Source organism: Tyto alba, unplaced genomic scaffold (genome assembly GCF_018691265.1).
Source record: "Tyto alba isolate M040663 unplaced genomic scaffold, T.alba_DEE_v4.0 Super-Scaffold_19, whole genome shotgun sequence".
NCBI lineage: Eukaryota > Metazoa > Chordata > Aves > Strigiformes > Tytonidae > Tyto > Tyto alba.
In genome coordinates, this window is record NW_024881281.1 from 1230389 (window position 1) to 1248083 (window position 17695).

The following is a 17695-nucleotide window of genomic DNA, read 5'->3' on the forward strand; positions in this document are numbered from 1 at the left end:
CTTCTCCGGTGGGTGCGTGGGCACCTCTCCGGTGGGTGCGTGGGCACTTCCCCGGTGGGTGGGTGCGTGGGCACCTCCCCGGTGGGTGGGTGCGTGGGCACCTCTCCGGTGGGTGCGTGGGCACCTCCCCGGTGGGTGGGTGCGTGGGCACCTCTCCGGTGGGTGGGTGCGTGGGCACCTCTCCGGTGGGTGGGTGCGTGGGCACCTCCCCGGTGGGTGGGTGCGTGGGCACCTCTCCGGTGGGTGGGTGCGTGGGCACCTCTCCGGTGGGTGGGTGCGTGGGCACCTCTCCGGTGGGTGGGTGCGTGGGCACCTCCCCGGTGGGTGGGTGCGTGGGCACCTCTCCGGTGGGTGGGTGCGTGGGCACCTCTCCGGTGGGTGGGTGCGTGGGCACCTCCCCGGTGGGTGGGTGCGTGGGCACCTCTCCGGTGGGTGGGTGCGTGGGCACCTCTCCGGTGGGTGGGTGCGTGGGCACCTCCCCGGTGGGTGGGTGCGTGGGGCAGCCCGGCGTGGGGAGGGGGGCCGGCCCCCCGGCCCGGCTCTGCAGGCCCCCCCGCCGCAGGCAGAAACACCGAGGGGTGCGGAGCCGCCCAGCCCGCCCCGGCGCACCCAGGGGTGAGACGGCGAGCCCCGCCGGCCCCGCCTGGGCCAGGGCTGCCGGGGGAAGCCTGCGCCGGGCTGGCAGCGCTGCCCCGCTCCCCCTGACGCCCCCAGCCTCCCGAAGGAAGGGATTCCGCTTACCGTCTCGGGCATGCGGCCCCTTATCTTTAAGGAGGATTAAATAATAACGGGTAAAATCAGCCTAGAGGGACTGGCTAACCTAGGGCAGGTGGGTAAAACTTCGCCCTCTGTCACCTGCCTTTTACAAAACGGTGCGCAGACCAGTCTTTTAAAGCAAGCGGAGAAAGGCATTTGCTCCCACAGGGAGTCAGCAAGACAGCTATCACCCTTCCTGCACCACCGAGGCACTACAAGATAAAATTAGATGTATTAAATGTTTCTGGACATATAGCTAAAAATAACTTGTATTTGCACCTTTAAAAACGCAGTTTTAAACAAAAATAGAAAGATTGTATCATACAAAAATGCTAACTATTCTAAACTATCAGTAAAAAGCAGAAATGGGAGGTGTTAGGAAACACTATATTTGAAAGTGTTTCTGATTATCTAAGTCTCAGTATAGATTATCTCATTTCTTACTTTTGTAAGAAATCCCACAAAACCTTTATCAGAAGTTAGCTACTGTAACTTCAATAAGCAACTTAGATATATTCATCACTTTCAACGTGATACTATCCAAAGTTTAAAATACCCAAATCACCAGTTCCAGTCTGGTTATAATGTAAAGCTTTATCCACTTCCCTCATCACAGATTTGAGTTAGAATTTCCTGTACGGTCAGTTTTAAAATGATCTCTTCCCTGTTTTTTCTACCAGGAAAACTTCAGCCTGGTGCTGGCTATCCTGACATCGGAGTGCTTGCTGGCCCGGTCACCTCCCGGGTTACGGGATAACCATTCGTAGTGGGCAGCCTGCACTATGGGGCACGGCCCAGGCTGCAGGAAGGGCCGTAACACGGACTAGCCCGGGGCACTTCTGTAGACTCTGTCCACCTGGGAACAGCACCAAGCTTCTCAGAACGTAACTGAAATATATACGGTGATTACTTCTTAAAACCATTCTACAGCACAGGGATTATAAAAGATCTAGGAACTCTGACGTAACTTCATACAACTTTTCAATCTAAGTGAACACCACCCCAAAAAACCCCACCCATTATGCCATTCTCGAGTTATCTGAAGAATGGTTTTGCCCTTTAGATTTCAAGAAGGATAGCCAAGACTATTACAATCGTACACATAGCTTCAGTGTATCGAAAGATCAAAGATTAGAAAAACAGATCTTACATATTTTTGAGACTGCCACGGAATAGCTGTCAATTTAACTAGTAGTTCTGATCACATTACTGCTTTCGTTCTCTGCAGTCTCTTCACAACGGTAGAAGAAGGGTGTATTTTGGGAGGAGGTCTACTTTTTGTGATCGCACAAGGTATCAGTGCTGTCCAGAATGACTAGCAAGTCCCTTCTTGGGAAGACTGCTGCACCGACATGATAGGGACCACTGGACAGGACACGGCATTGAAAAAATGTATACACAACACAGCAACATTTTAAATATATGAATGTTGAAAACAGCGTGCTAATGTCAATGCCTCTCAAACTCGCAAAAACGCTACGTGCATAAACAAACAAGAAAAGTATGTAGAGCTTGGAATGTCACCTTCAACAAAAGTTTGGGATGTGTTTTTATGTATATTGCTTGACAAGAAGTAATCTCACAATTTTAATGCCATGTAGTTTCTAATCTATAGATGAATACTAGCAACATTGAAGATAAACATTTTTATGTCAGCACTTCTTGTTCCTTCTCTTAGATAAAAGTATAAATGCATCCATCTCTAATATCTTGCTGCAGACACTATTTTCTATCTACTGCGAAAATAGCATTTCAATATTATTACAGATATATCTATATTACATTAGCTTGCTTACTGTTGAAATGGTGATGAAGTATTCTGGTGCATCCCATGTTTTTATACCTAGCCACAGCTACACCACACAAAAAAAATATTCAACACCTTCTTACACACTTCACCATTACCAAAATGAAGAGGTCTGAGCAATACTACTAAATTGGCAATTTAAATAGTTCAAGTGCCAATACTGTATCTCCAGTTATATCTTGACAGAAAACTTACTACTTACTTATAGCAGTTGCTACAAAAAGCTTGGTCCTAGTTATATCACCTTTACCTTATTTCAGTAAAATGCTACAGCAGACTTAGGTACCGCAGCAGATTACAGGGGATTACAAAAAAAATACACATTTCAAAAGCTAACATTAATAACCACTACTTTTAATTCTGTCTGGAAGCTATCATTTCAGTGTTTCAAAGTAGCTTGCATTTTTGCCTGTGTGTAAACCAAGCAAAACAAAAGCAAGTTTGAGGTTCAAAGTGCATCAGTATAACTGATTCCATGAAATTATACAGTAGAAAAATTTTTAAAGGGAAATTTAATTATACCTGCTGTATGGGACTCTGTGCCTGAAACAATATTCTTCGCCCAAGTAATTCTGCAAAGATACAGCCTACAGACCAGATGTCAATAGCATTGCTGTAGTGACGGCTGCCCATCAGGATTTCTGGAGCTCGATAATACTGAGTGACAACTTCCTGAGTCATGTGACGAGATTCATCTAATTCTTCCACCCTGGCCAATCCAAAATCACAAATCTAAATTGAGAAGGTAAATAAAAAAATTAAAATAACCAAAACACTTAATGCATTTCAAATAGGTAACCTTCTGGTAATGAAGCAGGAAATTCCAAACCAGCATTTAAATAAATCAGAAAATCTGCTGTAACTGCATAAGCAAAGGGGAAAGGGAACAGGAAGAAATTATGCTACTTTATTCCACATCCATTTAAACTTTCTACAATTTTATCTGAAATCACAGTACATTTTTAGTTGGCATGACAATATTTATAATCTAAAAGATTAAAAGACTTTGCACTAAAAAAAGTAAATACATATTGCCAACCTCTGTGTATAGAATATTTAATCCCAAACCAGATTTCATCTGTTCACTATATGCCTCCAAATGTTACAGAAAGATGCAGCCTTCTACTCATTTTGGCTTTGAGAATTTTTTAACGTTTCTTGAACCAGGAGGGTTAAGAAAACAGACCAAAACTTTCACAATCAGAATGCTTAGCAAATCAGTGTAAACAAAACTTAACTTTTTTTATATTTGGCATAGCTGTACAACGTGCCTAAGCCCTCCAAAATTTCACACTCCTAAGAAGTTAATGGAAGAGTCTCGGGCATTCTGGATGGCCCTTCCTTTGACTAGCACGCTGAACACTAACGCTGCAATACCTGAAGGAACCGCCTGCCTCTCTCAGCTGCTGAGGGCACAAGAGATCCCACGCAAGTCAAACAAAAGAATCATGTCTGTCTTGCTTTCACAGATTGGAGGAGAGGTAGGGAGAAAAGGGGAAAGGAAGATGCTTGTTTCATTTATAATTATTAAAGAATCTGTGGGATTTTTATTTCTTTTTAAATGACTTTCAGCAAAAGTGTTCATATTAAATGGTTTTGTTTAATAAAATAACAACTGATTTATAATGAACAGCATATACATATGTACATTTTCAATAAATTTAAGTAGCACCTTAAGAACACAGTTGCTGTTCACAAGTAGGTTCCCTGGTTTAATGTCTCGATGTAAAATGCCAGCAGAATGTAGATATTTCAGACCTGAAACATTAAACGAAATAAAAATAAATACCTTTTTTCCTTTGAAAAGAAGTTTAAGGCTGACAACATTTTCCTGGAAGGTCTTGCAACTCCTCATCAGCAAAGACTTTGCCACTGGCTCATTTTTTATACAATTCTAACTTCCAGTCTCTAGTATACAACTCAGTTACTCAATAAAAGGATAAAACTTTTGGAGTATACAAACTAGACAGAGCAAGTAATTTAAGCAGTCTTTGTTCTTCTTCTTCTTTTTGTTTGGTTGTTTTTTTAAAACAAAAACAAACCAATCAACCCAAAAAATCACCTCCCTGGTTACGACATGGATACTCTGCTAATCACAACACTGGGATATTGACATATACCTCTTACTGCTCTGTTTCTCAGGAACAATTTTAACTTCTACAGCACCAAAATTTGACTTATTTCCTAGACAAAAGCTGCATTTCAGGAATAAACTCAGATTAAATCCAAGCTAATTTGCATTTTTTATTTTTTTAAATCACTTTTTTCAAACTGAAACCTCATAAGCCAGCAGCAGACAACGTAAAACAAGGCTAAGAGAATACAGACCCAACTCCAGTGAAGCCTAGGCCCTTTTCTTAACTTTATTAGCACAAAAATTCATAGCTTGAGCTAATGAACTTAGGACATCTGATCACAGTCACTGGGGGTGTTTTTAACATTTAGGTGGCTAGGTCACTGAAGCTATAATTCTGATGTTTTTAAGAAAATGAAGGTAATACAGAAAGTACCTCATTAAAAAGTACAGTGGAAGAAAGTATACCAACATGAAGTTGCTTATGCACATAACTACAGCAGTAGAGAGAGCACGGAAAATGGAAAAATGTCCATAATTCATGTAGGGTAAAAAAGAGCAAAAATAAATCATAGCATTAAACTGGGGAACACTAACATCTCAGGTCAAATGCCTGGGCAAATGGAATGAGAAGTCAAGGAACTCTTGAACAAACTTTAACTGATGGTTTTGCATTGCCATTTGGATAGAAATTAGTTTTCAGTGTTCCCCCAGCCATCAAACTCAGTAATCTCAGAAGCACAAATGCCTCTTGTCCTCTAGGAGTATCAATCTTTTCTATAGCACAACAGGTACCTGGAATAGCCCAAACTAATTCTGGATGTAATTTAGATTTCTTTGCTCTGCTCTTTATGAATACGATCTGCTGTTTATTTACTAATAGATAAAATTGACTGTTTACTTTCAGCTTATTCCAGTGAAAATACTCAAATAAAGCCACTGAAAAAGCAACTGAACTAACACTGAGCAGATGTTCAAAAGACAGTAAGATAATCACAATAATCTTATTTCTTGGATAAAAGTTTCCAAATAGATTAAAAAAAAAAATCAGGTTTAAAATTACTATTACAATAAATTGTTTCAGCTAAAAATCAAACTTTAGTGGACTGTTCCATTAAACTAGACTGCTCTCCACAGTACCGTAAGTGGGTATAGTTACATATATTTATCAATTTGGCTCAGTCTAGGCGCCCTTGCTGTACCTGGATTCAAAAAGCATTGGGAGGACTGTTAAAACACACACAACCACCTTAAGACTCTCAAAGGCCATTGAACAAGCCTTTGCAGCTGAAGCTAGAAGTCTTGCCACCTTTACCCAGGACTGTGATGGAAGCAGCAGGGCTGCCATATTCTTATAACTAGAATAATGCTTGCTATTCATCCATAATATTACATTAAAAGAACAAGTGTCCATGGGAAACTTATTCAAGATGAGGATGTCTTGAGAATAAACATTAAGATACTACTACTACATAATTTTCATTAAATTTAAAAGAAGAAAAATTACCTCTTAAAATCTGGTAAAGAAAAACTTTGACATGATCCGAGCTGAGTGGCTGAGGAGAGACGATAATCTTATGGAGGTCACTCTGCATCAATTCAGTGACAACATATCTTCAATTTATTAGTTAAGGCAAAAGCAGAAAGTCCAGCACATAATCTCTTAAAACATTTACTCTAACTTCTAGGAATTTGAGCTCTTACAGGTCAGAGCTATCGAGTAAAAAAGAATAAAGCTTCTTCAGAGGTCAAGTCTCCAGACTCTTACAAGATTAAAAAAAAAAAAACTAGTTGTGAAAGAAAACAGATTACTCAATAAAGTAGCATTTGCATTAAGGTAGTTGTTACAAAATTATTCCAAAGTCAAATTACGACTCAAAAACAAAATAAAATTTTAATAATATAATTAACAGCATCTTGAAACCTTTAAATTTTTCCTTAAGATTGACGAGACACACAAATTACAAACAACTCAAGTAGCATCTTCATAGTGAACATACATCAACGTTGTTTAACCAGGCAAACTGGCAAGTGCGAGCCTGTGAAAGTTGGTTATCAACAGTACCTTGCAGGTTGCTACACGATCAGTAATGCAGACTTTTAAAAATACATACACTTCCCTAAATCTACCCAGTACCCACTATTTTACCTTCTCAAGCATCACAGACACATGTATATAAATCCCAGTCATAAAATCTCTTCTGAGTTATAACAGAAAAAAAAAGAAAAAGCCACCAAACTTTTATCTGGAAGTAAAACTAGAAAAAAAAACAAACAGAAACCACTATTTCACATACTCATAGACATGCAGAACACAGCAATAGTCATGCTCACTGATAATTTACACAAATACTCGAAGATACAACAAGTTGTATATGCAGTGGCTTATACTAAGGTAAAGTGTGGATTAAGAAGGGTACTTACTCTATTTATTCAGGAAGCACTAAAAATACAATGTTTCAAAAATGGAGAAATATGGAAGACACAAGCAGCATATCTCAACCCACAAAATCAATAGCATAGCGTCTATTTCCTGAATATGTTACAGTAATAAAACACGTGCAAAACCCATTACCATCAGTACTGGGGATCCTACAGACACGGGCTGCCCCAGAGTTGCGCCGGGCCGTCAGCGACAGGCAGCTTCTGCCCCGGGCAGCGATGCAGAAAGGGCCCATCAAGCTGCAGAGAAGCTGCCTCTGCTGTACTCTGCTCACCAGCAACACTGGGAGATTGAGTTTTGATTTTGGAGCTGTAGTTCAGAACAGTTTAAAGCAAAACCACAGCACGCCAATTTTCAAGAAGGATTGAACTTGCAATACTGAGAATTTTCAACTTTCACAACAAACAAGCTTGATAAATAAGAAACATTACTGCTTTAAAAGCGACCTTTAGCAGTCGTATTTGAAACAAAAATCCCTGATATTATTACATTTGTGACTGAAGAAGGTAAAACATGGTAGCCATCTGCCAGCTGAAGTCCCACTTTACAGCAAGGTATGAAACCTCTCACTGAGACCCCTGCTAGGCGTTAGGAGACACACCAAGCCCTGCAACACCCAAACCAGACAAAAATGCAGCAGAGGGGCAGTGCAGGCTGCAGGTCACGCCAGAGATCAAGGTGAGAGTTAGAAATAAATCTGCATCTCCCAGGCCCCAGTCCAGCAGTGCCCGTGGTGCCCCAGGCTCATTCCCAGCTCCAGGTAAAGCAGTGGGCAGACTGCCGGGCTGCAGCACCGCCCCAATGCCCCGGCCGGGCCCAGTGTGTGGGCTGGGGGGTACCCCGGCAATGCCCCCCACTCTGCAGTGGGACTGGGGGTACCCTGGGATGGGGGGTACCCCGGCAATGCCCCCCACTCTGCAGTGGGACTGGGGGAACCCTGGGCTGGGGGGTACCCCGGCAATGCCCCCCACTCTGCAGTGGGACTGGGGGTACCCTGGGATGGGGGGTACCCCGACAATGCCCCCCACTCTGCAGTGGGACTGGGGGAACCCTGGCAATGCCCCCCCTGCTCTGCAGCGGGACTGGGGGTACCCTGGGACGGGGGGTACCCCGGCAATGCCCCCCACTCTGCAGTGGGACTGGGGGTACCCTGGGACAGGGGATACCCCGGCAATGCCCCCCCTGCTCTGCAGCGGGACTGGGGGTACCCCGGCAATGCTCCCCACTCTGCAGCAGGACTGGGGGTACCCCGGGACGGGGGGTTCCCTGGCAATGCCCCCTGCTCTGCAGCAGGATTGGGGGTACCCCGGGACGGGGGGTTCCCTGGCAATGCCCCCCGCTCTGCAGCAGGATTGGGGGTACCCCGGCAATGCCCCCCACGAGGAAGTTACACGCTGCGGTTCTCCTCGCCCTCTGCCTCTGCCACGCACCAGCTCCGGTAACTTCAGGAACTCATCGACCTCGCGGTGGTATTTTCACGAGTGTGCCCCGACCTGTCCTCTGAAAGCCAAGCTAACTGGGTCAGTGCTGAGGGTTTCGGTTTGTTTGGTTTTTAAATCTGACCATTATCCTGTAGCAGCCTATCAGTTGGTTCAGTGTTCTTTATAACCAGCTCTGCTACATATTAAGTCTGAAATAGAATAGCAAACTCTGACTTCAGTTCAGATATTTATCTCTTGGTAACACAGTAAGCAAGTCAGCTTCAGCAGAAACTTCTACTTCTTCTTACCATTATCACCAATTAATTGGCACAGGTCACGTTGCACTTACAACAATCTAGAGAAAACTTACATTTTCTTTCATCTCTACCTAATCCACGTCCTCCTTCCATCTGTTGCTCTGCAAACCCTATCTGGCCAAATCCCTCTCAGCCAAATTGATCATCTGCCAACAGCACACCACACAAAAATTAATTTTATATTAATTAAATATTGCCAACTTTTTGACCAAAACAACCCCAAATTAAAATTGCATTCATAAAGAATTAATAAAGAAAAACCCAACTCTGCAACACCACAATTTCCAGTCCTCTAATTTTCCTTTTCCCTTTGCAAAGGCCCTCTTAAATATTAATACCAGACTTTTAAAACTGGGCTTTTGCCTTATGGCTGCAGCAAATCTTTACATTTCATTTTTAATGTAAAATATTAAAAAAATCCAAAAGCATTACTCTGCACTTTATTATGATAAGATTTTTGTTTTGCTACACCACAAATCCTCCTAAATCTCAATCCCGAGCATAATGTCTCCCAGATGTCTCAACTAGTTGCCATGCCAACTAAAGCAGCTTAAATTAAATGAGGGCCTGAAATGGCACCTGCACCACTCCAGGTCTGTTGCGCATTAAATAAAGCTCTCTTGACAGGGGCTCAGAGGTGCCATTAACTTGAACAGCAGCTATCTGATTATTGTCTCTAGATAATTTAATGAGGGTCTCTAAACAAGAGCAAAAGCAGCACTAGCCTGATGTTCCTGCCTTTTAGAAATGTGGCAGCTTCTTAAACAGCTGGTACCCAAGCGGGTCAATGACTTTACTCTGGCCACTACTATAAATGTTTAGCAAAAACAAACTACAAAAACTCTATGGGACTTCAATCAACTATTCAAACAGGTACCTACAGTTTTCTTTTTTAAGTCGAACCATAAAATATGCTGGCTATGAGGTGGTCACTGGAGCTGTAATATTCAGCTAAGCTGAACACTACTACCAGATAAAAATTGCTACTGACAGCCGTAATTAGTTAAGTAGCTGTATAAAATTAGAACTACAAATGTACCAATTTGCTTCAGAATAATTATCAAGGCAAATGCACGGCACAAAAGAACTTCACTTACTGTGTTGACCTGGAGACCAGCTGAGTTGGTAAATTTTACAAAGTGACAAGCAAATTTTAAAAAGGAATAAAGTACACTCACTCGGTGATGTGGTATTCTCATGATGACTTGGGTCCTTTTTTATTAGGTCTCTGCATACCTCAAAACTCAATTCTACAGACTGTTTTTCCAGGAAGAGGCCAGTATTCTGTGAACAAGTTCTGGGGTAGGTAGATTAACTGGATGCTAACAGCAGAGTGGAGATGTCTAACTGTATGATACTGTAAGAAACATGTTTTTTTTTAAACAAAACCAAAATTCTTTCTTATATATTTCAGGATTTTCTATAGAATGGGGACAAGGGGTTTTCTCCTACTTTATTACATTTCATTTATACTTGTTTCTACATCAGGATCATATCAAGCTTAGTTTGTGATGCCACCTATGTTCTTTTCCAACTCTTCACAGACTTTATAGCTTCCTAGTAGGAATACTTCTATAACATCCTCATTTCATAAAAGTACCCAATACATGAAAAAAAAGACATGGTTCATGTAAAAATAGTGCAATAATTAATCAAAAAAAGTTAATGAATCTAGTGCCTGTCTAAATTATTTTTTATGCTTAAAATTTGCTGACTTTTCTGCTATAGGTAAAATTACTGATATATTTGCCATCACGTCACCTCTAATTATGCAACATAGAAATGGCAATCTACGGCCCGTGTCAAAGACCATAGACAGTCAATATCAGAAATGTTTCGGAGGGACGTGGTTTTGGAGTGAGGGGAAAAAAATAAAACGGAGTTTTTCATACCAGGAAGAAAATAGCAAAACTCCATCTGAATCTTCCTTCTCTGTGAGGTAAGGGATTCAAAGCTCTTGACGAGTTCCTAATACAGAGAAGAATCAGCCTTTCAACCTGAACGAGCTGGGCTATAATGAGGGAAGCGCTTGGGTGAAGCAGCAGCTCCCACTGCCCCACTCCTGCTCAGTTTCAAAACTCACCAGGAGCTGGAGTTCCACAAAAGCACCACATCATCAATCAGCTCTGAGTTAATGGCTTTGGTATTAATCACCTGCAGTTCAGTAGCACCATATTTTGTATTCTGTACAATAAAACCACTGATTTTCACATCTAACTAATTGTACCTACGTATTTCTAAAACAAAGCTTGAACGCTGCGAAAGTTCTGTTTCAGGAAAGACAAATACATTTGGTGTATCAGACCTGCAAGTTTGCACATGGGCTTGTTGGGACAAGTCTCTTGGCTGTATGCCGTGGTTGGCCAGAGTAAGACATACAGGTTCTCTGGTGTCAGTAAAAAACACGTGTCTGAAATGGAACGGCGAGCCATTCCCCAGAGGTAGGGCAGCACAGAGTCTGCAGAATACAAAAATAAACTCCAGTACTTCAGTATTAGTTTCAAAATTTCACTTGGTTATTTAATTATTTGGTCTTGAGATTACCTGAATTTGATATTCAAGTGAGAAATGCATTTGTGCTACAAAGCACTTCTTGCAGATCACTATTATGATATTTTACAGGGCTTGCAGACAGATGCAGTAAAATTATCAAATATTTCCGTAAGTAGAAAAAAGCAAACCAGTGCAAGGGGGAGTATGGATTAATCAGTAGTAGATTTGTGGATAAATTGCTAACTACCATTGATAATTTATTTGTAGAATAACTTTTTAAACAGATTTTTTTTTAAAACTGTAACACCAAATGTCAAACATGCAGTGTGAAGAATTCCTAGTTAACATCTTAAAACCTCCTCTCATGGTGTCATTTCAGGTTGCTCAAAAACCAAGTCATAATCCTTAAATTAGGAATTAAGATAATTTACTGAGCACCTGTAAAATGTTCAAAATTAAAAAGACAAAGCAGAAAATTCCACTCTTTTTCTACTGAATCATTGACAATCAGGTACACATTGCCAGCAGATTCTACCTGAAAGATCACTGCTAACAATACATGATATTCAACTTGAAAATCTCCTTGGTATTTTCCACTGTGTATACAATCTTCTCAACAGAAATAATTTCATATCAGGGCATACTTGTGGAAATATTTTGAGTTCCAGGCAATATTATTCAACTAGATTTTGCAAATACTGGAATACAGGTATTACAACTTCACTGCTGAATAAAGCAAAATTTTAACCCAAGGCAAAAGCCCCCTCGTGTTACAGAAAGAACAGAGCCGTTCTGGCGCACAGGTCGTTAAAGCAGACATCTAGGGCTCCCTCGCACGTTTACTGGTTTGACAATAGCACCACCACACTTTCATTACCTGTAGAAAGTACCTCAAGCTATTCTCTTCTCATGAATATCTAGTGAGAATCTAAGTTGCAATTCTGCCTGACCCAACAGTGTAAACTTGTGTCACCAGCTGCACATCGGCAACCCGTAGCCTTCTGCAGAGTATACTAATCCTCTTAATCCTTCAGGCCCCTGTTCAATACGTTTGTGTGTTGGCCCAGAGGAACTGGCCGTGATGACATTTCAGAGGGGTACCTAAACAAGGAAACCCTTTCTGAGGGCACTGTGAAGGAACACGAAGCCTGCGCATACGCTACGTGGGCCCCCAACAGTGTTGTCATTGTCCCTTTTACTGGCTGGAGGAACCAAATCTTACCTTGTCCCTCTCGACCCTCCTCCACCCTAGATATATGAGGGATTTACTCCGTAATCTGTCAGAAAACAGTTCTTTCACCTCTTAATAACATCAATGGGAAGGAACTGCTGCACACCTTTGGTTTTACTAGTATTAAAGTCTTTCCAAGTCAGTATGGCCAGACTGACAAAAGTGATGTCTTCTCAGTTGCTTCTAATATTTACTTTAATAGAAAAAGTTTTCAAAAAGTTACTATAGAAATTTAGGTTAGTTCTTAGAACGCTTGTGTATCTTCAGTTGCAAAGTTCAATATTACAAGCAATTACAGAAGATTTTGTTATTGGAAAAAAAGAGAACTATAAATCATAGAATCATTTAGGTTGGAAAAGACCTTTAAGATCAAAGTCCAACCATAAACCTAACACTGACAAATCAGTTCAGTCAAGAATTAACAGATATGTTGATTGTAATGAAATGCTTTTTAGATGCTCTAGAAAAATCTGTGAGTCGCTATTTAGCTTTATAACTGATGTGCTTTAAAGTTAGGTCAGTCTACCGAGGGACACAGGCATACAACAGAACCAAGTCATCATCCACTGCTGAGTAACAGGGATTATATTTCTGTTCCACCAAGGTAAAATTGATGATTGAAGGGATAAGCCTTGAACTTCAGCTTAATGATGAACTTAATGACAAACACAAAAAACCTAAAATTCAAGAACAACCTCTTTTTCATTTATTTTCTCAAGACAGACACCCAGAATAATATATACTCCGTTATCTATTCATTTTCACATGAGGTGATATCGGCAAAAATATCAATACCCTTATAAGATGTTAAATGCTCACAAAGATTTTTCAATCTAAGACCTCTTTATTCATTCGAATTATATCTCAATCTAAGAGTTTGCACAGAATTTTCATTTGAAAATAAAAATCTCACTAGATTAGAATTCCTTTATTCATCATCAGTTTCCTAAGAAATCTTTTAATTTATCATCAAAATTTTAAGTCAGTTTTATGAGTTCTCTTTACAAAATACACTTTGCAATTCTTGCTAGTATCTATGAGACATTGAATAATTGAAACTAACCCTACCAGTTAATTTGCAACACATCATTCTTATCATTTTAGTCATTCTTTTACTTTTTTTTTTTTTTCTTTTCCCAAAAAGGGAACTATAACTTCTTAGAAAGAATAAAGGAAATCAAGCAGCACCAACTCAATCTCTTTACACTTTTATCACTGGTCAGTATACCTTACTGTAAAAATGGAACATCACTATAATATCTTTAGGGACTATTCTAGTGGCTCAACAAAAGAACCTTTTCCAACTACATCCCCCAAATATGGAATATAGTTACCTGATCTTCTTAAAAAGCATCTGAAATAAGTTCTCCTTATACTGCAGTAAGCAAAAGCACATGCAATTAAAAATGGGCATACAAATTGAAACGCCATTCATTCTTCTAATGAATTTAAGGGTCATTAGGGCACTTACTGCAATTATTTCAAAAGAAAGGAGAAAGAAGACTGCACAAAGCGAACAGTCTTCTATTACCAATATTAGAGTCAAGACATTCAAACAGACTGAAAAAAAGACATCCCTATAAAATGTTAGTCAGAATGACTTAAGATCAGTTAACCATAAAGGAAACTAACATTTCTGGTTTTATTTCAAAACTTGGCAGTAGCTAAGCTCATAAAAATAAGCTTATCCCATTTAAATATTCTTGATTGTACAATTACACAAAAGGAATAATCCTTAACCTAGATCTGATTTATAACTCATATGACTTGTTATAAAATGAGGGCATTGAACTAGTGCAAATAACCAAATTCAGTTTGTGAGGACTACTTATATGCTGTTCATATGAAAAAAAATCAAAGCAAAATGTAAGAACTTTTTCTAACATTCACGTGAAAAATCTCTGGTATAGTATATTAATATTTTCAAACAATTAATTTGTTTATCAATCAGCAAATCATGCTGTACTTTGGTTAAAATCCCTGAGTTTAAAATACACCTACTTTCTTCACCAATCAATTCAAGGTATTATAAGTAGATCAAACCATATTTCACAAAGTTCAGTTTATCTAAAAATAAAGAATGACAATTTTCCACCCATTAATTGTCTTGTAAAGTGGGTCATACAAAAAAGCAGCTAAGACCCATCAGTAATCAAAAAGCAACTTTCCAAAGTCTAACCATAAGAGTAAGCTGGTGCCCTCAAACCTCAAGCAGTTCCACTGAAGACAGAGACCAATGAAATAAAGCTGCTTGTAAGAAGCAGAACACATGATGGGGACATCTGTGGGACACTGCATTAGGGGTTTTTTTTAAACCAAACTATTACTACGCAACCAAGTAACAGAAAAAGTTCTCAAATCCCACCATGGTTGTATAAAACACATGTAATTCTAGAAAATAAACCTAATTCTCAATCTGAACACTTTATATATGCTTCTGAATGTACATGCATACATTTTCAGATGAAAAATCGATTGGCAGGTGTCTTAGTTAAGCTTATAACAGACATTTCATTGTGCCCTGCCTGATTTACAAGGAGATTTTGGTAACAATTTTGGTTTTGGGAGGAAGTTTTTATTTGCACAGTTTGGTTGTGAATTCTAAATTTTGAAAGACTGAAACCAAAGCTGTAAAAGGAGCAGCAGTATAATGAGATGACACATAATTGAATATGTTAGGATTCAAGTGTTCGCTTTCAACAATTCAGCACTCAGTTTAATTTTCAATGTTTGCTTTTGGGGTTTTCCACTGAAAACACAGAAGTCTATTAGCTGACCTCAGCTGTATCACAGATCCCTTTACTGAAATGCTAATGTGATAATGGAAATGTCAATGCGTTAGGATATTTGACTATCTGATCTCTATAATACCACCTTTCCTAAAGTCTGTGAAGGATATTTTGTTACTAACAGCATGTTGTAAAAACATCTGAATAGTTCACAGAACTCTGCAAAAAATCGTAAAACGGTTATGGGCAGGAGTCATGTGAAGAGCTTTTTCCTACACACATAGAAAATAAAATATAAGTAAATAATCTCATTCAGTGCTAATTATCAAGTTTATTTTTTATTAGCTAAAAACTTCTCCAAAAATTGATCTTAGTGTGTCGGATATTTAAAATAGCATAGAGAAGAGAACAGACAGTGGGATCAATCTAGGCAGACAATCTTTATTACGATTCTTGGTCTGTAGCTAGTGAAGTCTCTACAGAGAACAGAATTACCCCTGTTTAAAGTATTTTTTTTGTTCTAAATCTCACAGTAGTTCTAGATACTTTCTGTACCATGAAAATCTGTACTTAACTCATTGCAGTAGAGCATTTCCTAGCAATTTATAAAGGACTAAAACAACCAGCTTTGAGACACAGAACTTCTCTTCCAACTAGAGTCTATAAGAGCCTACCCAGCTCAATGACTTACTTTTCAGTATTTAAGAATGCAGAAATTCCCGCCCCCAAAACCAGAAGATAACCCAAAGTTTGAAAAGGAAAAAACAGAACAAAATATGACATTCTCATGTCAAGTTATACACTAAAACTCAATTTTCTAATACAGTTACCCATAGACAGTATGTACCTTTGCATCAGTGACACGTTAATCAGCACACAGATCTGTGTGAAATCTGTTTTCTTGATCAAGACAGGGGCTGAACAAGGAAAGCCACAACCCAACTAGTCTGCTGAAACATCTCTGAAAAGTCTTCCGTGGTTTCAAAGCATGTGACAGTAGCACTCTCTGAAAACACCAGAAAGTATTTGAAGGTACTAATAACAGAGAGGAAGTTAACTAGTATAGTTTTCAAAAAAATATTTTGGGGAAGTCACCATTAGCAGCAGCAGTATCTGCTGGTAAATACCACAATGCTCTGCATTTACTGGCTCTTACATATTCAAAGCTTCATGTTCAATCCTGCACTATTTCACCTCCAATGTTAACATTAGCTAAGAATTCTTGGTATTATAGATCCACTTCTTTAAATAAAACTGTTCAGACACAGGCTCGAGGTTTTTGTAGTGCTATTTCATAGATTCCACCAACTACTTGCAGTTTCTAAGCTAATGAAAATTACACCTACCTCAATTAAGATGCTCTATTTTATATTTAGGATACATTTCTTCAAAATAGTCAATGTGTGGAGGCTGGAGTATGTCGAGGGCAGAGAGTACCTAGGAAACACCACACAAGATCAAGACGTATCCCAGTCAAACAAAAACAAATTCCTTTGAAAAAGACTGTCAGACTGCACCTTTCTTACAGAGCTTAGCTGTATTGCTATCCCGGACAAACAGACCAATACTCTGTCTCACTAGATACATGAATTTAATAGCCCACCAAGTCAGATATTCTGTACATTCAGGGTCTGTCTGTCTCTTTTTTTTTTTTTTTTTTTAACTCAATAAACTTTTTCCAGCTGTTCAAGCACTAGCTTAAAAGCATAACTACCCAGTAAAAGCATAACTACCCAATAAAAATTGGTTCACTTCAAACATATATATAACCATTAAATATTTGAAATAAGTGATTCTAGCAAAGAAATGAAAAAGCAAGAGATACTACACTTTATTCTGCCTTTCATCGTTAAGAGTTTTGTGACACCTTGCTTCCACATGGGAATTACAAAACCCAAAGTTGTCCACATTGTGAATCAGAAGCTCAGCTCTCTGTGGAAGGCAAAAAAGTAGAAAAGCAACAGCACAGAATTTACACCCTCCCAGGAAAAAACACTACCTTGGTGTAGCCTTTCAGAGCCTGTCCTAAGAATACCTAGTGACATTTAGGTGAAGTACACAAACTCCAGTGGTTATCAGGCTCAACTTCTGTCTGCTTATAGAGATGCTTTTATTTAATTTTATAGTCCTCAGTAAAATCCTTTCCATAACAAAGATCCGGTGAGGAGCAGTTTAAGGCACCAATTCAAAAGAAATCCTGTCCCAGATTTCATCTCCCACGGACTGGTGATGGGGAGAGGGGAAGGCTCAGCAATCTGGTACAAGTTTGCAAGGCAGTCCACCTCTTTTGCGCCCCACTAACAGCAGCACTTCTCTGAATCCAGTGCTTAACCACAAATAAAATTTTTCTTGGAATGTAATACCCTCGGATAAAAAAAGCTAAACTTTAAAACAGGAGGAAAAGCAATGAATGAAGGTTGTGAA

The 17695-nt window shown here is 39.7% G+C and overlaps 1 protein-coding gene across 4 annotated transcripts in view; it reads right to left on the reverse strand.

Annotated features, from left to right (window-relative positions):
* Positions 1–17695, reverse strand: part of NLK (nemo like kinase) — a 66852-nt gene that overhangs the window by 14034 nt on the left and 35123 nt on the right. For all 4 annotated transcript variants that reach the window (XM_033004800.2, XM_042791403.1, XM_033004799.2 and 1 more), the window contains 4 exons: positions 16653–16708; positions 6145–6251; positions 4236–4321; positions 3086–3295 (listed from right to left, as the gene is read on the reverse strand). In XM_033004800.2, the coding sequence (XP_032860691.1) occupies positions 3086–3295; positions 4236–4321; positions 6145–6251; positions 16653–16708 (459 nt within the window). The remainder of the gene's footprint in view (positions 1–3085; positions 3296–4235; positions 4322–6144; positions 6252–16652; positions 16709–17695) is intronic.